Source organism: Oryx dammah, unplaced genomic scaffold (assembly GCF_014754425.2).
Source record: "Oryx dammah isolate SB20612 unplaced genomic scaffold, SCBI_Odam_1.1 HiC_scaffold_5, whole genome shotgun sequence".
Classification (NCBI taxonomy): Eukaryota; Metazoa; Chordata; class Mammalia; order Artiodactyla; family Bovidae; genus Oryx; species Oryx dammah.
In genome coordinates, this window is record NW_024070189.1 from 58,948,221 (window position 1) to 58,973,708 (window position 25,488).

A 25,488-nucleotide genomic window follows, 5' to 3' on the forward strand; every position below is an offset into this window, starting at 1 on the left:
TTAGACAGCTAGTAATTGCACAACTAGTCCTTTAATTGTTAAAATAAATACTATAGTTACAAATACTTAGTTACAAAACTAAGAGAAAGAGTAAGGGAGGAGACCTGAGCAGCTTTTTTGAGACACTGATATTTTGAAAGTCCTGGACAAGGAGTCACTTGGCCTCAGAGGAGCTGAACTAAGCCAGTGGAGTCTGAATATAGTGCAAGAAGGGGACAAGACAAGAAGCAGGACAGGTGGTGAGGCCCAGATTAGACTTGGGGAGGGCTGAGTACAAAACCATTGGAGGGTTTTGATATTGGAAGTGACTGATCAATTTATATATTTTAAAGACCACTCTGGCAGCAGCCACAAAGCAGAAAGATTAGAGATGAAGGCAAGAGTGAGGACAAGAAGATCTATGAGGAGGCGACTGTGGCCATCCAAGAAAGAGACCACAGAGGTCTGCGGGGGAGGATGCGGGGAGGCAGTAGTGAGATGAGGCAGAGCCCCAGGAGGCATGGAGGCAGGCCTCAGCAAGAGACAGCTGGGGGGCCAAAAATCAGACTCCCTCCAAGCCTTTGGCTCATGCTGTTTAGTCCCAGAGGTGAGCGAGGAGCAAGTGGCCAGGCACAGGAGTGGGAGCTGCGTTTGGGGTAGCCTAGCACTGTCCCCGGGGTGCTGTCTAGGGAGCGGCCAGATTCTCTCACTTGGAGGTCACTGGTCTTCTTCACCTCCCCAAACGCGGGAGAACACAGTGAAGGAATATGAAGGGAGTGTGAGGCGTTGCCCTCAGAGCCCAAGTAAGCTGGAAGAGCATGACCGCACATCTTCTGTGTGGAAATCTTCCTGGCATGAACCTCCACCACTAACACAGTTGATGACTTGGGAGGAGCCTGCTGTTATAGGACTGGCCTCAGGTACTACTTTCTGAGGCGCAAAGGCCTTTCTCCCACACCTTCTGCAACCAGCACCCCCACTGCCCTCCCTTTTTGCCTTTCCAGGGCCCCAGCCTGGTCCCCACTGTGACACCGTTCTGGAAGCCCCAGACCATAGATCCCAGCCCGGGCCCTGTCTTCCTTCCTTCAGGAGTCATCCACTGCCTTCCAAGTCCTGGGTGCGTGCAGACGTGCATGGGGGCAGACCCAAGTGTGCGGCTGTGGTCCGACCACCATCTGCGCTCCTGCCCAGCATCAGGCAGGTTCTGCCACCTCTGACCGCAGAGGGCATCAAGATGGCCTGAGGTTTCCCTAGCTTGGCCAGGGCCCTGTAAAGGACCCGGGCCTGTGGTCCACATCGTGTTTGCATCCATCTGTCAAGCCTTGGTGCTGACATGTTCTTCCAGGATGGACCAGGTGCCTGGTGAGAATATGCAGCCAAATATCAGGAGCCCTAAAGCTTTGTTACAACACACCCTGGACTCTGGAAGGCTCTTCTCTGCTCTCTTTCCTCACTCTTCCTTGGCAATGCAATCAAAGGGCAGGACAACCTTTAGGGTCCTCCCACCAATGAGATTTTACAGCTCACAGGCGTAGTCATCTCAGCTGTTTCTCTTCTCTGTCCCTTTCTCTATTCCCTGGGTCTCACTGACCCAGAAGCATGTGGGTCCCAGACGGGTGTGGGGTTGCACAGAGGTGGGAGACGTCAGCAGGGGTGGGGCTCAAGAATGCCAGACCAGCAGCAGGCACGGTGTGCTGGGAAAGTGGGAGTTGGCCCTGCCCGCTGGGTTTTATCAGCGAGCTCCTCAGACATATACAGAGGCAGAGCTGTGTATACACTCCCGTTCCCGCGCTCCATCTGTCTCTCGACACGTCTAAACACTCTGGGCGCCAAGTGCTTACCCTCCTCCTCCTCCTCTTGTCCCCCCACTTACTGCGGGGGATGGTGGAGACTCAGTACCCCTGAGGAGACAGAACTGACCAAGGCAGGATGGGCCACTTGTCAGGAGGCTGCTGCTGGGCAGGCAGGAGAGGCCCTCCCAGCCCCCAGAGATTGTGTGGGGAGCAGGAACCCACTGATGACCAGTATGGACACACAGTCTGAGGGGTTAGCTAGCAGGTAAAGACTGAAATTGGGAGCAAGAATTTCCACTTGAAACCAGGCTTCTGGGTGCCATCCCACTGAGGAGCCCAGCTTTTGGGATTTTCATTTATCAGATGAATCTGATCCATCAGAGATGTGCAGTCTGGGTTAGCAGCCTTGAACCCAGGCTTGTTCTCACCTACTTTCCACATCTCAGCTGTCCCCTAGCCCTATCCCCAATGACCTAAAGCCCTGAGTTATAGCCCAGGCTACCCAAGGCCTGGGGGCTCCCTCTAGGAGGCAGAAGTGGGGGAGCTGCCTGGCAAGAGCGGACATGAAGGCCCTGGATGCTTCTGGAGATATAGTGGCCTTTGTAGCATTTCTGGGAGGCTTGTCCCCGCACTGGGACAAAGGAAGAAGAGAGGGGAGCTAGGGATCTCCTTACATCTCCCCAAATCTTAGAAAATTAGTGTCCAAAAAGGTGCCATTCTCCGCAAAGCCCAGTTTCCTCCATTCACACCCTGGTCCATGAGAGCCCCAGTGGTGCAGATGGATGCACATGTCTCTTCCCTGCACCCTGTGACTTGCCCCCCACATAAGACATGGTGCCTCATCCCACCTGCAGGGGTGCCCCCAGAAAGGCAGGCATGCGGGCAAGCAGTGGAGGTGGACCCTTATTTCAGAAGACAGAGCAGTTTCTGCCAGCCTCTCCTCCCCTTCAAAAAAGAAAATCTTCCCAGCCTTTGGAGGTTTGCCCGGAGCGTGAGTGCACTGCAGTGCTAGATAGATGATCAGAGCTCACAGTGGCCTCCCCTTGGCCTTGTTTGGTGACTTGAGGGACTCCCAACCATTCCTAAAGTCTCCAATCATCCAGCTCTGAGATGGGCCATGAAGGACCATGAAGAAGGTGACTCCTGGGGCCCAGCGGTGGTCTCCGTGGGTCACCAGCATGTGTCTCTCATACCTCCAGTGAGCACCACTCTATCATCCTGGTCGGGGCACGCTCGGAAGTGCAACGAGACAGCCAAGTCCTACTGTGTCAACGGAGGTGTCTGCTACTACATCGAGGGCATCAATCAGCTCTCCTGCAAGTAAGTGACCAGTGGGGGTGGGCGTGGGGGCAGGAGCAGGGGGAGAGAGGCCGGGGCAGAAGTGGAGGGCTCTAGGAAAAAGTGGGCTTCAAGCCACTGATAAGGGGTCTCCAGGGGGGGTATAGTCAGGGAGGTTTGCCCCGCTTCCTAGCCCTTTCCTGGGATACAGGGAGATGTAAGCTCCAAAGGGCTCATGGCTTCTGCAGTCCCAGTGTCCCAGGCCCCTACCCACCCAATCTTCCAGTGTCCCCGCTTTCACCAACACCTTCTAGGGAGATGGCAAGACTAGTCTCTGCCCTGGGCAGTGGGCACTGGATTCTCTCTCTCTCTCTCTTTCTTTCCCTTCCCATCTCTCAGCAACTTTTCAAACTTTATTCTGATGAACACTGCCCGGGTCGCATCTTCCCAGCCGTGAGAAGCCGGCAGGGTCAGGCGGGGAACACGTCCCAGAGCCCATGCTAGCTGAGGTCTGCTCTGTTCTCCCTGCCAGCAGGAAGCCAGTGCCCAGATACGCCCTGGCTGCTGTCCATGCCACTTCAGTCCCTAGTCCCTCTCTGGGGTGTGAGGGGCCACCAGCATGGACATCACTCGGGTGTGGCCGAGTGGGCGAGGTCAGGGTTGAGGATAAAGCTCATGTTGGGACTCTGCCTCCCCAAGGGCTGCCTCGTAGGACCTCCCGGGAGCTGAGGACCCCTGCTCCCACCCTTAGCCAGTAGGGCTGCTGGGAGCACAGTGATCAGGGAGGGCTTGTTGGGGCCCAGCCAGGTCTTCTGGGAGCTGGCGCCTGCTGCCCCTTGACAAATCCTCTGGTGGGCGAGCCAGGAACAGGTAGGGGAGCTTGTGAGGGCAGCACAGGTTCTGGCCTGATCTGAGGAGCAGAGGGTGCTGTGCTTAGTTGCTCAGTCATGTCCGACTCTTTGCGACTGCATGGACTGTAGCCCTCCAGGCTCCTCTGTCCTTGGGATTCTCCAGATGAGAATACTGGAGTGGGTTGCCATGCCCTCCTCCAGGGGATCTTTCCAACCCAGGGACTGAACCCAGGTCTCCTGCATTGCAGGCAGATTCTTTACCCACCGAGCCAGAGGAGCAGAGGGACGGAGGCCTAGTTAGCAACTCCGGGTTTCAAAGCAGCCTTGGGCTCTAGTGAGGTGCTGAAGCTGCCCCATTCCCCATGGCATCTGGGACAGGCCAGCAGGGCATCGATGAAAATTCAGGGGGAGGCGTTTGCCAGCCCCACAGACAAGATCCAGTCAGTGTTCCCAGCTCTCCTGCCTCTGGCCTCCAGCTCCCTCCTGATTATGACCTTGGCCAAAGGCGCGCACCTCACAGCGTGACAGTGGGGGCCACGTCCCCTTCGCGCTCTCCCCTCAGTGGATGGCCAGGCGCTCCCCAGGCTCCAGCCGGCCTCCTCTGCCAGCGCTCATCTTGGCCCCTTCCTGCTGCCATCTGCCTTCCAGCCTCCCCCATCCTGGACCTCAAGGGACAGTCCCCAAAGAAACAGCAGGTCCCCTAGGAAGTTCTTGGTCCAGACTCAGCCCCTCATCCTCTCTTTCTGCCTCTAGGACAGTGTCACAGACCCTGGGAACATTCTAGCCTTGAAAATGCTCTGAGCACTTAGGAATAGATCTAAAGAAATGTGTAAGAGTTCTGGAATACCTTACAGAGATGGCCCAGCCCTGGACCCCCTCCTCTTATCCCCTACAACACACACACGCCAGGCCTCTCATCTTCTCTAGCCCCTTGGATCCCCAGACCCTTGAAAGGACCCAGCATTGTCACTGATCAGCCCTGGCTCCCGACAGGAAAGGTTGCAGCCAACCAGGACAGGTGCTGGGGCTGGGGAGGGCTGTGGAGCCCAGGACTGCAGTTCTAGAGCTTAGTGTGGAAAAGAGAACAGTGAGCTATAGGGTTCTGGGGACCCCTGCCAGCAAGGCTGTACCCCTAGGACCCTCTGGGTCCCACCCAGCTGAATCTGAGAGGAGCAGAGTGCAGGAGCCTGAGCCATTGTGAAGATGCTGTCCTATCACCCCCCAACCAGGACAGCTGGGGTTCACTGCTTAGAACCTGAGCTCGGTACCCAGAACTGCCACCTCCCCACCTTAACCCCAGCCAGAGCTCTTGGAACCAACTTTCCTGACTCCCTGGACCCCCAGGAGAGGGGAACCCCTGGTGGGGATGGCAATCAGGAGGGCAGGTCCTCAGAGCTGTGCTGGAGAAGGACAGGGGGGAGGGGGGCAGGGCAGAACCCAGAGGCCATTCTGAGGGTGGGTGAGCTGGGAGGGAATGGGGGCAGGCCTTTTGGGGTTCCTGATGACACCCTGAATGGAATGGATGGAATAAAAAGGAGAGAATTTAGGAAACAGAACTCACGTCGTACCATTTGTGCTGTTTGTTTACTTTTTTATTTTGATTTTTTTGCATTTCCGCTTAGCTTGGATAATGAAACTAAACTGGTCAGTTTCATTCCAGTTTCGACAAAAATCAGTTTTCCTTCCTGGTTTTCTGACACTTGTTGTTGTGTATTGGTTCCGAGCCCCGCGGGGAGTGTTGAAAAGCGGGCACACTCCATCCCTCCTGTTTTTCTAGAATTCAGAGCCAAAAGAAACAGTGTCACTGATACTGAATTTTGTTTTAAAAAGGAAAACTTAGAGGGATTTGAAAACGGGGGTCCAAATCACAGTGACCGCCTCCTGTCTGGGCCAGACGGGGGCCTCCGCACTTCCTCTTGCTGCTTTCTCCTCTTCTCTCCGTGTGTTTACAGAGCACGGTTGGTGCGTGACTCTGGGGGACTGGTTCAGGGGATGATGACAGAACAAGACTCTCTTTCCAGCCCTGTGCGCATACCAGTGGCATGCCTCCCCTCGCCATCAGCCCATCCCCCATCCCCCCGCGCCCACGTCCCGGTGACCCTCATCCCATCCCCATCTGCCTGCTCATCCTCTCCACCTCCACCCCCCTGCCCCCCTGCTCATGAGGCCAGAGACGCTTCACTCCCTCCAGTGCCCGGGGCACACCCTCATCCCTCATCCTCCCCTTCCCCTGGGTGAGGGCAGCACACGTGGCATTATCCCCAGGCTACCAAAAGGAGAAACTGAGGCCCGGGAGGCGGGGTGGGAAACCAGGGAGGCAGAGTCCCAACCTCTCTGTCGTCCCAGGTGCAGCCCGCGGGCTCTCCTCTCTGCCCCTCTCTCACCCCTGCTCTTCTCCAGCCCTGAGCACAAACCTTCCCATAGTCAAGGATAATGGCGTGGGGCTAAGGGCCAGGAAGCCTGTACCCCATGTCCCTGAAATTCAGGGAGTCAATCCCTGTCTGAGTGCGAACTTACCCACTACCAGCCAGCCATGCCAAGTTCAGCCCCTGCTCCTGGTTGACAGGCTAATGTAGCCTGTTCCCTGTTACCAGGTCCTGGGAGCAGGGTGGCGAGGCTGTTGGCCACCCCCAGAGCCTTCTCCAGGGATGCCTCCAGCCTCCCGGACGTGGCTCATCCTCAACAAGTAAGGCTAATGAAAGGAGTCAGGGCACTACCCCATGAGGTGCCCACCTCCCACTGCCTTCTCCTTTGTTCAGCCAGCAGGGAAAACACTCCCAGGGCAGGAAGGGTATACATTGCACAACTACAGAAGGCTTTTCTGTGTTGTAGACGGTGTCCACGGTACCACCTGGAGTTGTGCAACTCTGTGGCCATGAAAAATTGGAGGATACGGTCGGGGTAGTCCAGGCTGGGTATGGGGCCAGGAACACGGGGATGTACTTAATTATTCTCCATCTCCAAGAGCCACAGGAAAGCATCCTGGCTCTCTGCAATGGGAATAAATTCCCCTCTGTCCCCTCCTGCTCCTGCACTCCTCATTCTCTCTCTTACACAGATGTGCACACACACATACACACACACACGCAGGTTTCCCCTGTCTCCAGAGCCGGGCTAATCTCAGACATTGGACACAGTCAAGTCTCTCTCTTATTCCTTTGAGGATTCCAAGAGTCATTTTGGCAACTTCCTGGGTCTATATCTTCCACCCCCAAAGGTGCTTCCACGTTGGGAAAAAATCACTTCTACACCTCTCCTCCCATTCCCAAGTGGAATGTTTCTGACAGTTGAGAAAGGAAAGCTGAGCCTGACGCAAGCTGAATGGAAAGCCTTAGCCACTGCCTCCATTCTCCTGGGCTGGGATGATTGGGAACGAGGGCAAGGGGGTCAGAAAAGGAAGTACTGACAAAGTTGTAGCTTCCTCTCCCAAAGCACCCTGTTCAACAGGATGAGCATGCATCAGCTTCCCTGGCTGGCTCCCCTCCTCCCTTCGCCAGACACCCACTCCTCTACTACCACTCTTTGGCCAGACATACCTACATACACACTGCCCCTACTACAAGGACCAGCCTCCTGCCTCACCTGAGGGAGATACCCTAAGGCCCACAGAGACTCCAGCTGTCTGCTCATCAACTGCTCCCAATCCTCCAGGCTAGATTGGAGGCCACAGGGTTTTTGTGAGGGTCTTTACAGCCAATGGCCATCACCCCCTGTAAGTTCAAGGGGCTACTGATGGTTGGTATACACTAAAATGCTAAGAGGTATATAGTACATTCACCTTTTGGGGAAGTTTACTGATGAACCGTATTGACCTGTTACTAAGGGGACACGGGTGATGGGCTTACCTAATTTCCTAAATTAAAGAGGCAGAAGAGCATAGACCCATCTTTGAGTAGGGGGCTGGGGGCAGGGGGTCAGTCTGGCCCTGTCTATAAGCTTCCCTTAAGTACCTGGCCTTGCTGGGGTTCAGAAGAGTATACAGGGCAGGGCATGTCTCCCAGAAATCTGCAAGACAGGAAATCACTTGGAGGGAGAAAGGCAGCTAGGGAGCAGAAAGAAATGGACCTTGGGGGTAAGGACAAAGTCAGGGAGATGGGAGTGGGTGGTTCTCTGTAGGAGGCGACCAGGGAGAATGAACTCCCTCCAGAGCCAGGCAGTGACAGAGGAGCAGGTCGTCAGGAGAGGGCAGGCGTCCCGCGCAGCCAGTTGGCCCCCTGATGTGGAAGAGGCTTCGGGGTCTCCAGGGAGCCTGCTTTAGTCCCCTTGCATCATGATTCTTGCCACCCGAGACCAAATGCCCCACACCCACCCTGGGCCCACCAGCTTTGGGATGCTGGTAATTCAGGCTTCTCTCCACCCTCACTTGTCCACCACTAAGCTTTCCCCATATATACTGCTCCAGAGAAGCCTTCCCCAAACTGCATGTTCACAAAGGTTCCTCAGAAAAATGACTTCCAAGGTCAGATAAATTTGGAACAAACTAGAAAGTTCAGCTCTTTCCTCCTAAAAAATTCCTCATGGCCTTTCATATGCTAACGTGCACCGCAACTCTACCCGGAAACCAGGCAATGGATTTTCCTCAACTTGTTTGGCCACAGAACCCCTCTTCGAGAGAACAGATGAGACATCTCCAAGGCCCCTTTTGTTGTGGGCACACAATCTAGGAACAGCATTCCCATTCTCCTTTGAGCTTTCTGGAGGCTGCTGCATGGATGAGAAATCCCACCCAGGGCCCTGGCGAAAACCCTTTGGTAGGGCCTGGAAGGAATGGCTCCCCAGAACTTGGTATTCCAGAAAACTCCCAGCCTCCCAACCCTTCCCCGCCACACCTCACCTGCTGACTGCCTGGCACCAAGGGGCTACAAGTCTGGCTTCCTGGGGCCCCAGGCAGGTCAGAAGAGAAGTCTCAAGGACCATTAGGACCTTTAGGCAGTAAGTTCCCAATTTCCCCCACCCAGCTTCCCCAAACCATCTTTTCCCTACCCCCACCCCTGCTTCCCTACCACCTGGAGCTGCATCTATTAGAGAGATTTTGAAGGAGACTTCTGAGCCCTCCACCCAGCCCCGACTCCAGCCCTCCAGCAGCGAGTGTGCCCCAGCGCTCGACTTGGTTTTCTCATTCATCACTGTGCACTTTGATTTCTAACCTAAGCCTCGCGGATGATGCCAGTTTGTTCTGTGATTTTTCCCCTTTTCCTTCTCCAGATGTCCAAACGGATTCTTCGGACAGAGATGTTTGGAGAAACTGCCTTTGCGATTGTACATGCCAGATCCTAAGCAAAGTATGTTTGAAGATACAAACACAAGTCCCTGCTCCTTAGAAAGCTTTTGGGTGCAGTCCCCCCCACTCCCCCCCGTTGTAGGATATAGGGCCAGGGGTGCTGGTTGTTTTGATCTTTGGCTGTTTTTGGTTTCCTTTTTGTATTTTTGGTTTGTTAGTTCTTTTGTTTTGCTTTTTCATTTTTGGCCTAATCCTTGGGTTTAAAGTTCAGGGCTGCAGGTAAGGGGCAGAGTGGTGAGGCCGGTACAAATGGTTAACAGTGGCAAGGAACCCAACTGGCATTGGCAGGAGCCCGTGCCGGGGTGTTGCAACGCCTGTGTCTTGCTATCCTGGCTCTCTCTTTCTGGTTTTCTTTCTTTTGGTAGGTGTCCTGTGGGATACACCGGGGACAGGTGTCAGCAGTTCGCAATGGTCAACTTCTCCAGTATGTCTCTTTCTTCTATTTCTTTCCTTCCCTGCTAACTGACAGTTCTTCCCCACCCCCACCCCCCACCCCGTGGGAAGGATGGGGGCCTTGCTTTCAGAGATTGGGGGAGGGGGACCTGGGGGTGTCCTCTCAGTCCTCATCAGACACCTGTGCGTCTTACCGAACCAAACTTGGTCTGCTCGCCCAACATGCAGCAAAGCTAACCTACCAAACCAGGTTGAGGGGAAAGAGAGAATAGCGCTTGTTGCAAAGGCGACAAGCAGAGGACATGAGCAACTCCAGGGAAGGGATTTGAAAGACTGTGGGCGGATGGCGTCATGAGGTATGTGTTCAGCTCGTGCTCAGTGTCTGACTGGCTGGTGGCGAGGGAACAGGGTGATGCTTCAGGAATCTCAGTCATCAACCTTCTGGCTCCACTCAGCCTGGGGCCTGCGTAGGGGTGGTCATCACCTGCTGGGGGTTTTAGTGTCTGAAAAACAACTCAAGGGTATACCAGAGGTCCCAGACTTTGTTTTATGGCTAAACTCGTATTATTTTGCCTTGTTTGATTGTTTTCCTTGGTTTCTGCACTTTCTCACTTCTCTGATTAAATGTGCTCTTTGGAACTCAATGAGAAAGGCCTGGGAGGCTAAAGCCTTTCTACAAACAAGAGGCAGGGGTGACTGGGGGGTCATTCCTGGGGAAGGACCTACATGGCCCTGCTCAGTTTCATGCAGAGGAGACTGATACAGCGCCTGCCTCCTCTGCTTGGGCACACTCACACTGGATTCTCTTTGCAGGTGGGCAGAGCCAGGCTCAGGTCTCTTCCTCACTGGGGGTCAGGCAGCCTGGCCAGGATGGGAAGAAGCAGTTGCAGAGCCCTCACCTGCCTCTGAGAGCCTGTTTGAGGATGTCAGACTCTTGGGGGGATGGGGGGCATGGGGCTAGGCAGTGAGTGTGTGCTTGTGTGTTTGAGAGAGAAACAAGTTCTCAGAAAGCCTGCCTTTGGATCTGGGATCTGGCCAGAGTTTGTTTTGGTTTGATTTAGGGAGATGGGGGAGAATGGGGAAGGAGGATTGAGGGAATACAGGCCCCAGGGCAGTGGTTTCCATGGAGACTAGAGACCTCTATGCGGCTAAATGTTGATGGAGGAGGAGGTTATTGTTTGTTGCTCAACATGGGCTTCCCTAGTGGCTTAGCAGTAAAGAATCCACCTGTAATGCAGGACACTTGGGTTCAATCCCCGGGTTGGGAAGATCCACTGGAGAAGGAAATGGCAACCCACTCCAGTATTCTTGCCTGGGGAATCTCAAAGACAGAGGAGCCTGGCGGGCTACAGTCCATCGGGTCGCAAAGAGCTGGACATGACGTAGCGACTAAACAGCAAAGACTGTTAAAACATAGAGGGACTAAGGAATGGAGGGGCAACTGGCGACTCTCTCCCGGTCATCTCTGGTCTGAGACCCCACCAAGACTTCATTCCCTTCCTCTCTTCCACTTCTGAAGGTGGAACTTTCTGGTTTGCAGTGTGTTGAGAATAGTGTGAGCCCTGGAGCTGAGGGATGAGGCCATGACTGTGGCGGGTTTTATCTGGGGCTGGGAGCAGTTCCTTCAAGTGCTGTCAGGTGGCGGTGGAGCAGAGCAGAAAGCCGCAGACTGGCCGTGGGCTCCCTCTGGGGCCCAACAGTCCATGGCCCCCATCCTCCAGAGCACCCTAGGCCCCTGATCAACCTACCACCCACCTCCTCCTCTCCAGGAAGGACAGATGGATCCCCTGAGGAATTCAAACTGGATGGATGGTGCCTGGCATGAAGGGGCTGAGGGCAGGACCCAGGGGGCCACTTAGGCAGCCCTCAGAAAAAAGGGCTTTGGGGCTCAGGATAGAGAAAGGAGCCTCCCCACCCTTCTCAGACCATAGCACGAAAGGCTAGATGTTCCCCCCGATAGGAACCTGGAAGCCAAGATTTGAAGAGGCGAGTGGAGGTGCCAGGGAGGTGGCGGCTGGTCAGCCCAGATGATCAACTATCTTAATACAGTGTTGGGGGCAGCTCTCTCCCCAGGCCCCTCCCATTGAAGGCCAGGGAAGAAGGTCATGGGGATAGGAACTGAACCCGTGGGCACGCGGCCCAACAGAATTCTTCTGAGCCCAGGCTCCAGAACCAACTGCAGAGTCAGATCAGCCCTGTTGGAGGACTGCAAGTCAGGAGGGTAGAGCAGCCAGGCAGGGCTGAGGACCAGGAGAGAGACAGTGGGGGGCCTTTTCCTTCTCTCCCTTCGGCCCAGAGCCTCCCAAGCTTACGGGACTGTTCTGGACAGGGAGTCCCAGCGCATCCTGAATCAGAGCAGTGGAGCCTCCAGAACTCGGCCGCCGTCCAAGCTTCCCTGCCAGCTGGGCGTCTTCAGCTTTCAGCTCAGATCTCCTAGGAGGGTCAGCCGGGCTCCAGGAGCCCAGGAAAGACTCTGGAAATGCAGCCTTTCTGCCTGGTGTTATTGGGATTCTTGCTGGCACCTTTTGGTAAAGGATTTATACTCTTGAAGCACTTCACACGGAGCACTTCATGTACTGCTCTATCAGATAATTATTGAGAAGGGAGTGTAAAATGCTAACTTAACTGTTCAGGCTTGGATTCAGAGGGACCTGAATAATATTGCCAGCAGCTAAGCTTACTGTTCTGGGGGCCTCATTTAACCTCTCTGATTTTCTCATCTGTAAAATGGGGATAATGACATCTATGCCCTTAGGGTTGCTGTGAGGATGAAACAAAGGGAGACACATGATAGGCTTAGTCGAGGACCTGCAGTTGTTGCTTGAGCAAAGCCAAGCTCTGCCTGAAGGTGAGGGCCCCCCAGAGCCTGAAGGTGAGGGGGCCCCCAGAGGCTGACTCTCAGCACATCCTGAGCAAAGTGTCTGACCTTCCCCCTCTGTCCAGACAGCCTCTAGACCTGCAGCTACAGTAACTTCCCCTTCTTCCCCTGACAGCCCCTCCACTTCCGAAGAATCAAAACTTGTGCACCTGGATACTCCTCACATACAAGAGCACAAATCTGCACACACACTCACAAACACACAAGCACATGCCTGCACTCACACGCCAACACACACATGTGCTGACACCTGCTCACACAGGCACACATACACGAGCACATGAGCACATGGTCTAGGGTCATGTGCTCACATCAGGACCTCCTCCTCCAGGAGCCTGAGACTGTGTGTCTCAGGGCCTGTCCAGGATGGAAACTTTGCCTGTGGTCTGATCAGCCGGCCCTGCTGGGAGTTCAGCAGCAGGTGACCATGGTTATTGGTCAGTATGCAAATTTCTGTCCAGTAGGACCTGTCTGTGACTTGGTGGTGTCACTCTATGCTGGCTGAGTGGCAGTCAGTGAATATGATGAGCAGAAGACTGTTTGGTTTTTTGTTTGGTTTTTGTTTTGCTGGGGCTGACATAGCTGCAGGCCCCTCAGAATCCACCCGTGGGGCAAGGGAAGCAGGGCTGCCTTCTAGTGGCCAGCCAAGCCCTCAGTCACATAACCAGTCCTGCCAGCTACCACTGTCGATCCAAGACAGCACTGGCCTTTGGCTCAAAGGGAAGGCCAGTCAGGAGCCCCCAAAGCTGCTGCTGTACCGCTTGGTTCCCAGAGGAGTGATGCAGGAGAAAACTCTTAAATGACTTTGGGAGCCCTGCTCACTTCTCCAGGTGGTTGTTGTCCTGAGGACTAGCCAGTCAGGCCTGCCCAGGGACTCAATGGGCAGGAATAGCCATGGCTTAGGCCCAAGAGATCATAGACCTGGCCTCTAGCCTCCTTTCTGCCTCCAAATTTGCTGTGTGACCTTGGGAAAGTGTCCTAGCACCACTGGCCCCCAGCTGCCTCATCTAATACAAACACCACCACAAGTAAGAGCCCAAACCAGCTCTGTGAACCATAGTTCTCTCAGCCTCTGGGGTGCTGTGGCCAAGCGGGCTCTTCTCTCCGGGGAGCCTGGGTGCATCTCCAAATGCTGTGAGCTCTCTCGAGCTGCCTGGAGGGTCCCTGGGGCTACAGGACTAGCCGCTCGGTGAGAGCTGCCCCTGAGGATCCCTTGAGTCTGTCAAGTTTGTGCTGCTTGCTTAACACAGCTGGCCAGCCCAGGGAGGTCCCAGGAGAGGAGAGGACTTGCTGTGTTAAGAATTCCTACCTCCCAGCAGTACATGTAAGACCACAAAGAGATCACCCTCAACGTCAGATTTAACAGGAGTGCCCAGGAGTGTTCATGTTTGGAAGAGCTGGGGATCATGCTTTGAGGGTGTGGTCGCTGAATGGAATCGGGGGGTCAGAGCCCCAGAATCTTCCTCAAGGCTCTTTCAGTCAAAGCTGTCCTGCTCGCCTGCCCTTTTCCAATGGCAGAGCCCCCTGAACTCCCCATCATGGCGCAAAGGAGAAATCCAGCGCTGGACACACGTGCCCATGCTCCCCTCCCTCCACAGGAGATGAGAACCTCAGAACACAACTCCACCTCCTCCTGGGCTCTGGAGGAGCTTGCTCTGCACATGGGGAGGCCATGGAGAGGGCCCTGGCCCACCACCTTGCCCTCTTCCTCTCCCTGGCTATAGGCACCTTTGACACATGAGGAAAAGACTGACTTGCCCACACGCACACAGCAAACTGGGGACAAAACAGAGACTCGAAGCCCACACTCAGAAGCCAGCTGCTACCTTAGAATGCTAGGTGCACTTTTCAAAAACACTGGGGAGATTTCTGGGCTCCCACCCCAGAGCCTGGTTCCATTGGCCTGGATGATTCTGAAGCACAGAGGGGTTTGCAGACCTTCCAGGGATCCCGTAGCCAGGCCTGATCCCCACTCAACAGAGGAGAGACTGAGAGCCAGACAGGCAGGGAAGTCTGGGGTCGCACAGCAGGTCAGTGCCAGAGCTGATTCCTGGGCGGGCCCTCTTACCCGAGCCTTCGATATCCTGGGCATCTACCTCGAAGGGCCGTGAAATTGCACATTCACAACATGACCCCACTTCAAAGAGCACAACTGGCTGCCATGCAGGGGGCACAGGTGTTCTACAGGTGGCACGCTTGTCTCTTTCTCCAAGTGGAAGTTTGCTTTCCTAACTAGTGAAAGTATGGTGACACCCCAAGGCCTCACCCCTGCAAGTTTCTAGGATGTTGGGGGTGTCAGGTGGAGAAGTGACCTGCTCCCCTCCATACTCCTGCTCCCCACAGACTCTGAGCCTCTATGCCAGGCTCCTAGTAGGTGGGGAGGCCAGTGAGGCCCAAGGGGACAGGACAGGGACAAGGGGCCAGTATGAGTACCCTCTGCGCTTATTCCGAACAGAAGAAAGGGCCCCGTGAATGAGCTCAAGCAGAGCAGGCTGTCTCCAGGAGGGGCTGGCGCTGGAGCTGGGAAAGGGAGTATGGGGATGCCTCGGACCCCTGCCCCCCACTCCCTTTCCTCCCCGGGGACATCTGCCAACTGACTTCTGCCCCTCCCCACCAGGTACTAACCCCACAGCTCATCTCTAAAGAACCCGCCCTTCCTGCTGAGCCTAACCCTTCTCCCTACCCCCTAGCAAGGGCTCCTGGGGGCTGGCTGCCAGGGAAGGGGCTCAGGAGGCCGGGAGGGGACCCCACTAACCTGGCTTCACCTCACAGGCTGCTGCTGGTATCTGAAGAGTCCTGACCAACGTTTCTCTCTCTCTCCCGCCCTTGCCCCATCTCTGTCTGATCTCTCCCTCCATCCCTTCCCTCTCTGACCCTCCTCTCTCCCGCACTGCCAGAGCACCTTGGATTTGAACTGAAGGGTACGGAGCCTCTATGTATGGGTCAGCACCATCCACACAGCCCCTCTCCTCAGCCTCTGACACCGTGTGTGCTGGATGTTGAGTTTCCTTCCCCCAAAATGGAAAAGGGAGGATTTCAGAAACCCCCCCGTCCCTGCCAGGATGTCCTATAGTAAACTACGCTGATGTGGGGGAGACGAGAAAGGCTTATGGACGGCAGGGTACCCTGGGGTTCAGACTGTGCCCAGTGTACAGCAGCGCCCCCTTGCCTGGGGCTGATCACCATGGTACTCAGGGGAACAGGCCCGTGAGCTGTATGTGGCCCAGTGGGTTGGCCAAAAAGCCAGGTCCCTTGAAGAGTGGGTGTCCAGAAGCCACGGAATCTTGCTTCAGAGAACTGTGCAGAGAGGCAGCCCTTTCAATTTGACTTTAATCCTCCTTCCTTTTCCCATTTCCATTTCCATTGCTTTTCATTCTGCACCGGGCTGACATCTGATAACACCTATTTGTCTCTGCCGCCTGCCTCATGTTTGTCTGCCAGGCTTTGCCATCTGCTTGAGGCTGTTACTCCTATCATGATCTCTCTCCACAAGGGCACATGTGTTTGTCTATGGGCAGCACCGGCAAGGGTCTAGGGTGGGCTGGTACCTCCTGCCTCCCAGCTCAGAACCTTGCGTCCCTCCCGTGACTGTCCTCTGGTCCCTGGAAGATGCCCTGGGCAGGAAGGGACTCTGAGGTCCATCTTTCCAGCTCTCTGGCTTTGTGCTGGGAGCCTCTATCCTGGTCCACACATGTTATATAGCTGAAGAGAAGCAGGAGCTCAAGAGGGGTTGAGGCTTCGATGCAGTCAGACCTCAGATGTGTGTGGAGCTGGCAGTTATGAAAAAGCTGTTCATGTGGCAGGTTGGGGGAGGCCCTAGTTCCCCTGCCACCTAGCCACCGTCAGCTATTCTCAGAAGATGGAGCTGAAAGTCTATGTGTAAGAGTATGTCTGTCTGTCTATCTGCTGTGATGGGGTGGGGAGGAGAGGGGTCAAGTCTGTGGTGTCCGTGTGATCCTGCCAGGGGACACAGGGGTGAACCTGTAGGGGTGTGTGTCTGTGTTGTTATGGGGCGGGGGGGCTGACGTGTTTACACCTTGTTGGGTCTCTCAGTGAAGGTGTGAGCACACAGAGGGGTGCAGTGGGTGCAATCTTTGTTGTTAAGAGTTGAGCATGAGCAGTGGGTGTGGAGGCAAGTGTGAGCATCTGTAATGTGACTGTCTGTAAAGGTGGTCTGTATATTCATTCACTCACTGACTCAAAAACATCTCCTGAGCCCCAAAGTTGGCCAGACCCTGGGGATCTAGCATGCAGAGTTGCTGCCCTCCTGGCAGAACAAGCAAACAAGAAAGAAATCAGGTGGTGGTAAGCACTATACAGAAAATATCGGGTTGGCCAAAAAGGTTGTTCGGATTTTTCCATAAGATGTAATAGAAAACCCCAAATGAACTTTTTGGCCAGCCCAATAAAAGGGAATGGGACAGTACCTAGTCAGAGTGGGGACTGACTAACTAAGTGATCAGAGAAGGCTTGTCCAGGGCTAAAAATTGACAGAAAGTAGCCAGCCCTGCAAACAGTAGGTGGGGGTGGAGTGTTTATGGTGGGGACACAGCAAGTTAGGGATGACGTGGATGGGCCTGCCTTGTTCGGTGGGCAGGACTGCCAGTGACTCTGAAACACAGCAGATATGGGGGAGAGGACCACAGATGGGATCTAAAGGAAGGGACCGGGTGACTCTGGGTCTTGTGGGCCACGGTAAGGCTTTTAGGTTGTATTTGAATTGCAAAGGGATGCCAGTGTGGGTTTTTAAGCATCCTTAAAATGATCTGCTTTATGAGGAGTAAAATGATCTACTTTATGATTGGAAGTCAGTGTGGCTTTGGGGCAGAGAATAGACTGGGTGAGGGGACAGAATGTGGAGGAATAGAAGCAGAGAATCCAGTCAGAAGGTGGACAGCTGTCCAGGGGAAGATGGCATCATCTTGGACAAAGCTGGAAGCCCCAGAAGAGGTAAGAAGTGGTCAGATCTGGGATCTACTTGGGAGGTAGAGCTGAGAGGACCTGCTGATGGATCAGATAGCAGAGTGGGTGGGAAGATCAGGAACAAACGATTCTGAGGCTTGGAGCCTGTACAGCAGGAAAAGTGGTGCTGCCACCTTGGAGATGGGAAGGGCAGAGGGCAGGTGGCAGGCTGGGCAGAGAGGGTCAGTGCACCTGCTTGGCTGTGGCCCTTGGCTGTAGGAATCTGGAGCTGGGGGGGAGTTGCTACAAGAGAGGGAAATGTGAGCTTCAGCGGCATACAGATGGTATTTCCAGTCTGAGTCTGAGTGAGATGATGGAGGGATAGAGGGCAGGTAGGGAGAGGAAGATGCCTGAGAGCTCTGGGCCTTTCTACCCTGAAGCCCACATGGAAGAGCGGGGAGCAGCAACTGAGACAGAGATGAGCCAGTGCAGGAGGAGGAAATCCAGGCGAGAAGGCCAGCCGGGGAAGCGAGCCCAGCTGGGGGCGTCCGCAAGCGGGATGTGGATGGACCAGAGGCTTGGCAGCAGGAGGTTGTTGGTGGCCATGACCAGAGTGGCCTCAAAGGAGTGACGGAGACAGAGGCCTGACTGCAGGACTGAGTGGTGGCCGGGGAGGAGAGCCACAGGCGGGCCGGGGAACTCAGCCCAGCGGTGGGGGTCCTGGGTAAAGGGCTGTTTGTTTTACGACTCTGCATGACTGTGTGTCCGTGGGCATGATCACATACACGGTGGATGTGCGTGAGTGTATCCCTGTAACCCTGTGAAGGGTCTGTGTGTCAGGCAGGCGTAGTCCTCCAGGTATGTGTGTCTGGGCATCTGTACCCGGTCTGTGCTGCTGGGTGTACCTTTGCCACAGGAGGTGCTGCAAGCCTGGGGGCCTGGGCACATTGCCCAGGGTTCCACCAAGGTGTTGGATCCGGTCCCCACTTATCCCAGTCCTGCTGGGAGGGAGCAGCATGGAAGGGCCGGCCAGCAGGTGCAAGTGGGAGTGAGGGTGACCGTGTTGTGTGCTAGCCCCTTTTTCCTTCTCTTCCTCCAAGCTTTCTCTGTTCTAGAAGGGTAGGGGCTGCCCCACCAAAAGTAGGGGTAGAGGGGATGGGCGAGTCTTTTTTAAGGCTCTGAGGCCCAGCCTTGCTCAGCTCCTTCAGAAGGGTAGAGGTCACTCCTAGGCACACGGTTGTCCTAGGGAGCTGTGCTATCACTTGTGGGCTCCCCACAGGCAGAGATGGGGGGGCCAGAGTGGGCCAGGGCCACAAGTCTGACCAGGCTGTAGGGATAAACCAAAGCCTTTTTCCCCATGCCCACCTCTGCAGGCCTGGCCCACTCTGTCCCTTATCCTGACACCCCTCCTAAGGCTAGGCTCTGGACCTGGTGTCCAGAACAAGAACAAGCCCAAGAACAAGCTTGTTCTCTAGCCCTGAACAAGCCACTTTCCACCTTCCTCAGGAAGCCAAAGTAGCCAGGCCTCTGCCCAGGGCCTGCATGTTCACCACTGTGAAGACTAGTTTTCCCCAGCCTATCAAGGCTCTTGGCAGCCACCAGGCCATAGTGGGTTACCCTCCCCTATGACCTCGGGACCTTCACCTTCATCCCACCTCCTCCATCCCCCTGCATTTTCCACTCATCGGGTAGAGCACAGGGTTTGGGAAAGTGAACTCGGGGGTAGTCACTTGTGACCAGATCCATGGGTGGGTGGAGTTCGGGAGAGCAGAAGGGAGGGAACTGGCTAGGGAAGGAAGAGACGGATGGGAGCCAAGGTTCGAGGGGTAGGGGAGGGTCTGCACCCCTGCCTCTGTGGGTCTGCCACCTGCCTGCCCCCTCACACCCTCTACCCCTGCAGAAGCTGAGGAGCTGTACCAGAAGAGGGTCCTGACCATCACTGGCATTTGTGTGGCTCTGCTGGTGGTGGGCATCGTCTGCGTAGTCGCCTACTGCAAGACCAAGTGAGTTGTCGGCATTCAGGCCAACTGGGGGCTGCTTCTGTGGGGACAGGCTCTCTTCTCCACCATGCCTGGCCTGGCCTCCCCCTTGCTCTTCCCCTCTGCCCCTTAGGGGCTTCTGCAGCTGGTGTGGGGCCAAAGGGCCAGGCCAAGAAGCAGGAGCAGAGGGGGGAGAGACAGACCCCAGAGGACTGAACAAGAGTGGTCATAAGCACAGGCATCGAAAGAAGACAGATCTGGGTTCAAATCCAACTCTGCCATTTCCTGTAACCCTATGGAAATTGATGAACCTCTCTGAGTCCTCATCTGTAAAATGGGCATGATCCTTGTATTGTACCTCAGAGCATCCTGCAGGGAACATCTGCCCTGTCAAGTAGGCAGACACTGGGGCAGTGTTGGGGGTGGGGAAACACAGAGAGGGAGGCCCCTTCTCAGGGAAAAAAGAGAGCTCAAAAGGAGTTGCCTGGCCCCACCTAGGAGCAGTCGAGGCAAGACACCTTCCAACACAGAGAAGGTAGGGTTGGGGCATCCCTGAGTAAAGGAAAGGTGATGTTAGAACCTTGGCACAAGGGGCAGAAATGGGGCTGGACAATTCCAGCAAAACAAAGCAAGCTAAAAGACAAATGCCTGGGAGTATTGACTGTGTTCATGGAGTTTGAGCAGCCCAGGCTAGTTGGAGCAAAGGGCGGGGGTCAAGAAAACAAGGTGCATGAGTCTGAAAAAACAGCTGGAGCCTGCATGGCACCATAGGGCCTTAAATGTCAAGCTAGGGAGCCTGGGTTTATCTTACAGATGGTAGGAAGCCAATGCAGGTTGTAAAGTGATGTAGTGCAGAGAGAGGATTGTCACATCTGTTCTTATCTAGAAAGCAGGAATCTGGGCATGACCACCGTTTGGGGGCTGAGCCCTGGGGTCTTGATTACTGCTGTCCCTATATATGAGATCAAAGGCCTTGCCAACTTTGAGATTTAGGGCCCAGGGAGCCCAGAGAGGAGACTCAGTCCACATAGGAAAACCGAGGCCCAAAACGGGGGCAGGGAAGCAAGCACCATGTTCTAACCTATACTACATTTACTCATTTCAACAAACTTTAATTCAACGCCTGCTGAACAGACACCGGCCCCAGCACCAGGCAAATGGCCAGGGCTCTAAGCAAGAGGTGTGGGATCACGGGATATATTTTGGGGGTGCCTAACCTGAGCTGGAGGGCAGGAAGGATTTCCCTGAGAAAAGGTGCATTTTAGCTGAGCCTGAGTCGAGCAGAAGTTAGCAGGTGAAGGAGCACGGAATGTGCTGCAATTAGATGCAAAGGCCCAGAGGCCAGAGAGGCACAGTGTCAGATCAGAAACAAGCCCTCCAAGGATGCAGTGAGTGGGGGGTTGGGAGCGAGTGTGCTAGGGAGAGGGACAGAATGCTGAAGACCCATGAAGGGTTTGTAGCACGGGAGTGACATGATTAGACTTGTCGATTACAAAACAGATGTACTGACCTCATAACATGTGCCAAAGGAAAGAGGCCCCACAGGTCTTGTTTCCTTGACCACAGCATCCTGTTTTATTTTCTTCATAGCACTTTGCTGAAGGTACTTGTTTATTTATTTTTATTATTTTTTATTTTTAATTTATTTTTATTATTATTAGGAGAGCCAGATGATGTGTTTTTCATCTGCCTCTCCTACTGGCCTGCAAGCTCCATGAGGGCAGAAACTATATCTGTGTCTTCTGCTCCAAAACTGCATCTTTGCTTTGTCAGTCACTAAATCACATCTGACTCCTTGCGACCCCATGGACTGCAGCCTGCCAGGCTCCTCTGTCCTTGGGATTTCCAGGGCAAGAATACTGGAGTGGAATGCCATTTCTTCCTCCAGGGGATCTTCCCGACCCAGGGATCAAACCTGCATCTACTGCATTGGCAGGCGAGTTCTGGCACATAGTAAAAACCCAATCAATACCAAATAAATGAATGAATGAGCAAGTGGCTCAGCACTGTATTGAATATCTTATCTGCTCTTCATACTCAGTGGTCTTTGAAATGGATAGATGATCAGTCCATTTTACAGATAAGGAAAGTAGAGCATAGAGAGTTTAAGTAACTTGCCCAGAGTTACACGGCTAGAAAGTAGAGTTCTGCTGTCTCAGCAGAGCCAAAGCTCATTACCACTACACTCAGGTACTGCTGAATGCAGGCTGGTAGTGATGATGTAGGGGTTGATTGAAGGGGTCCTGGCTGAGGGCAGCCTGAGCCCAGGAAGAGCAGTAGCAGGAGATGCCATGGCAGTCCAGGGCACAGGTAGCCCAGTTCCCTGGAGTGACAGCTAGGGGAGTTCATGCTTTGTGTGTGTCATGGGGTATGGGGGTGCCAGGCTAATGCACCTTCTCCTGCAGGAAACAACGAAAGCAGATGCATAACCACCTCCGACAGAACATGTGCCCTGCCCACCAGAACCGGAACTTGGCCAATGGGCCTAGCCACCCTCGCCTGGACCCTGAGGAGATCCAGATGGCAGACGTGAGTGGTGATCCCTGGCCCCACTCTGACCCCTCGCAGTAGAGCCAGCCTTCTCATGCCCCCTGCAAGAATGGGCCAGGGAGGCAGTGGACCATCCTGGCCTCAGCCTTCCCTGCTAGCCTGGCCTTGCCTCCCCAGGATGACTTAGCCTCACTTGGCCCACTTCCTCAAGGGACGTCAGGGGCTGGACTTCCAGGGGCCACTGCGGCCCTAACACCGAGTCACATATCCAGTGGACCATCCCCCCCACCACCTGAAGCTTACTGTCTCATTTCCCCGAGCCCACCAGGAAGGAGGGCCAACTTGGTCATCTGTCGCTAACTGCCCCCCCTCAAATTCTCTGTTGCAGTATATCTCCAAGAATGTACCCGCCACAGATCACGTCATCCGGAGGGAAACGGAGACCACTTTCTCCGGGAGCCACTCCTGTTCTCCTTCTCACCACTGCTCCACAGCCACGCCCACCTCCAGCCACAGGTGGGCACCACCCAGGCCCACAGATCCTTGCAGACTCCTGTGTGCATACCCACAGGGCTTGCACATACGCATCACATACCTGCCTGGGGACACACACAAAACTCCCCAGCCAGGCTGGGCTCTGTATTAAGGGTCCTAGTGAGCCAGAGGATGGAAGTGGGGGGGCTTCAAACCAGAACCCACCACCAAACGTCCATCCAGGTCAAGAAACAGGATTCCCTTTTCTAGTCTAAACCAGCCTCAGAGGAGCAACAGCGTCACTGTGCTCCCACCTAACATTCAGTTCTGTTTGGATGTCATTAGCACTACTTCCTCTGGCAAAAACTGCCTGGTCTCTCAAGTACCCACAGCTATTCAGTGTCCTCTCCTGGGGTTTCCACGTGAACCTAATCCACCTTAGCCTCCTCTCCAGAGGTAGGGAGGCCTGTCTACACAAGCACAAAAAGTCATACAGCTCTAAAGAGAACATGGTTGACCCTTTTCTTCCCTGGGGAGTGGGGTCCCTGTATATCGGCCCTGGGGCTTGGTGCTTGTGGCAGGTATCCCAGGACCACAGGAATGGAGGGGGCACAGCCGAGGAGACCAAGGGGAGGTTGCTGCAGGGAGGAAAGGAAGAGGGCTGCGTGCCCCACAGCATGCCCACCCCCAGGCCGTCAGCTCGCCTCCTCCCCAGATTGGGATTTAGTGTTTATGACATCACACATCAGCCCAAAGTGGGGGCCAGGGAGCTGAGGGAGACTGAGAAAGAGTGAAGAGCCAGGGCGGAGGTGGGCCTGGGACCACACGTGCTGGGCTGCCCTACCCCTTCCTGTCCCCTCATGTTACTCCCACCTGGCTTCTCCAGGCATGAGAGCCACACATGGAGCCTGGACCGTTCTGAGAGCCTGACCTCTGACTCCCAGTCGGGCATCGTGCTGTCATCAGTGGGCACCAGCAAGTGCAACAGCCCAGCGTGTGTGGAGGCCCGGGCACGGCGGGCGGCGGCCTACAGCCTGGAGGAGCGGCGCAGGGCTGCCGTGCCACCTTACCACGACTCCATAGACTCCCTGCACGACTCCCCACACAGTGAGAGGTCAGTCCCCGTGACCTGCGCCCACCTCAGCCCGGGAGCTGGCACCACTGACCTGGGGCCAATCCTGTGGTCACCTCAGAAACATTCCAAAGAGCCTCATCCCCGTTTTTCAGATGGGCAAGCAAGGTTCCTGAAAAGTTCAATGTTCTGCTCAGGGTCATTAACATGTTAATGACAGGCTGGGACTCCAGCCAGTAGACCCTGGTGTGTTATGACTATTTAATTTAATTGTCCTACTAGGACACTTTTCAGAGGAGAAGAGAATGTTATTAATAATCGCACTGGAACATCAGGAACAAACAGGGGCTGTCCTGGACAAACCAGAACATATGGTTGCCCTATGCTGGTGTCACCTATAGGCCCCATGTCCCAGGAGAAACAAATACCAAGATCAAACAGATGAGAGAGTGGGAAGAGAGGCTGTCTGTGAGGAAACTGATCAGTGCAGTATGGGAATGAGCCAAGAATTCCTGAAGCCCTGGAAGCATCAGCGACTAGGCCCCCATGGATCAAGATGCCATTGGGTTCCCAAGCAACGAATGCAGTGAGAACCAGGAAATCCCCTTCTTCCCTGACTCACAGGCAGGAGTCACAGGGGCCAGGCTGCATCTTGCTCAGCCCTTACATGGCCCCTTGGCAAGTCGGATCTCTGGGAGGAGAGCAAAAAAGGGGCATGGTACTCCTCAGATGGTAGAGAATCTGCCTGCAATGCAGACAACCTGGGTTTGATCCCTGGGTAGGAGAGATCCCCTGGAGAAGGGAATGGCTACCTGCTCTAGTATTCTTGCCTGGAGAATTCCATGGACAGAGAAACCTGGAGGGCTAAAGTCCATGGGGTCGCAAAGAGTCAGATACAATGTCTGAGTGACTAGCACTTCCATTTTCACAAGGAACTCCAGGCTAGAGTGGAGAAGGCTCAACTCAGCCTATTCCATGCCAGCCATGGACACAAACCACTGAAGCTCCCAGCTGCCCATGAAAAATGCTAAACATAGAATACCCCACTAGGTCAGAGAAAGCCAGTCTGACCACAGGCTCTGAGAAGCAACTAGGTTTTTCTAATACTAACCTTTCCAAGCCCAGTTCCACCACCTGTGTGACTTGGGGCATGTTGATCACCTCTGTGCTTTGGTTTCCTCAGCTGTAGAACAGTGAACATTACACCTGTCTCGTGGCTCTTATGAAGGCTACCTAAGATCAAGCACAAAGCTCTTTGTCTGATACCTGACATGAAGCTGGTGCTCACTAGGTGGAGCTGTGGTTATCAACAGTAACAAGAGCAATAGGACTCCTTGATGGGTGGAGGTAGAAAGGTTGGGAGGGACTTCTGGGCGAGGGGAACACCATGAGCAGTTCCAGCAGAGGCACTGAGGACAGAGCTGGTCAGTGAGGTGCCTCGAGGTATGGGGAGAGGGGAGTTGGGCGTAAGCAGGCAGGCTGGGGCTAAATAGACAGCCCTGGGTGGGTAAGCAGGAAGGGCGTCCTAAAGCAGAGATGTGACTTTAAAAGATTGTTCTGGGAAGTGCATAGGCTGAAGAAGGAAAGATCCTGGGGTGGGGGCATGACCAGAGTGAACATCCAGTCCCAGGATGGAGCAGAGCAGGGTGGAGGGTATGATCCAGGAGAAAGAGAATGGATAAGACTTGATGGGTGTACATGTGGAAAATGTGGGAGAGGGAAGACAGGGGAGTCAGATGATTCAGAAAGACAGTATAGGGACTTGAGGAGGCAGTGAGGTACCCAGCTCTACCATTTGAAAGAGAGGCAAAGAGGTGGGAGTCCCTGTCCTGAGGTAGACAATGGCTGGGCAAGAGGCTGGTTTACCCAGAAAGGGAAATGTGGAGAAAGAAAAGGGACTGGTGCCAGGGACCCAGACTGGGAGATATTTGGAAGGGCAAACTTTTGAAGGAACTGGTGCTCTTTAGCTCCAAGCAGAGATGCTTCAGTGTGGTCTTGCTAACTTTGCTCTGGGCTGAGCTCCTACTTGAGGTGGAAGCAGTCACTTCCCTGAGGCAGATTATAACTTCACCTTAAAAAGGAATATTTCCCCACTGTAGCCATCAGCCAAGGGATGAA

At 54.6% G+C, this 25,488-nt stretch overlaps 1 protein-coding gene across 5 annotated transcripts in view; it reads left to right on the forward strand.

Moving 5' to 3' along the window:
• Positions 1–25,488, forward strand: part of NRG2 (neuregulin 2) — a 199,125-nt gene that overhangs the window by 169,077 nt on the left and 4,560 nt on the right. The window contains exons 4-10 of one of the 5 annotated variants that reach the window (XM_040239948.1): positions 2,972–3,092; positions 9,107–9,183; positions 15,351–15,374; positions 19,256–19,358; positions 21,740–21,863; positions 22,213–22,340; positions 23,185–23,412. In XM_040239948.1, the coding sequence (XP_040095882.1) occupies positions 2,972–3,092; positions 9,107–9,183; positions 15,351–15,374; positions 19,256–19,358; positions 21,740–21,863; positions 22,213–22,340; positions 23,185–23,412 (805 nt within the window). Of the gene's footprint in view, positions 1–2,971; positions 3,093–9,106; positions 9,184–9,547; positions 9,607–15,350; positions 15,375–19,255; positions 19,359–21,739; positions 21,864–22,212; positions 22,341–23,184; positions 23,413–25,488 lie in introns of all 5 variants that reach the window. The other 4 variants (XM_040239947.1, XM_040239949.1, XM_040239950.1 and 1 more) reach the window with 4 other exon arrangements.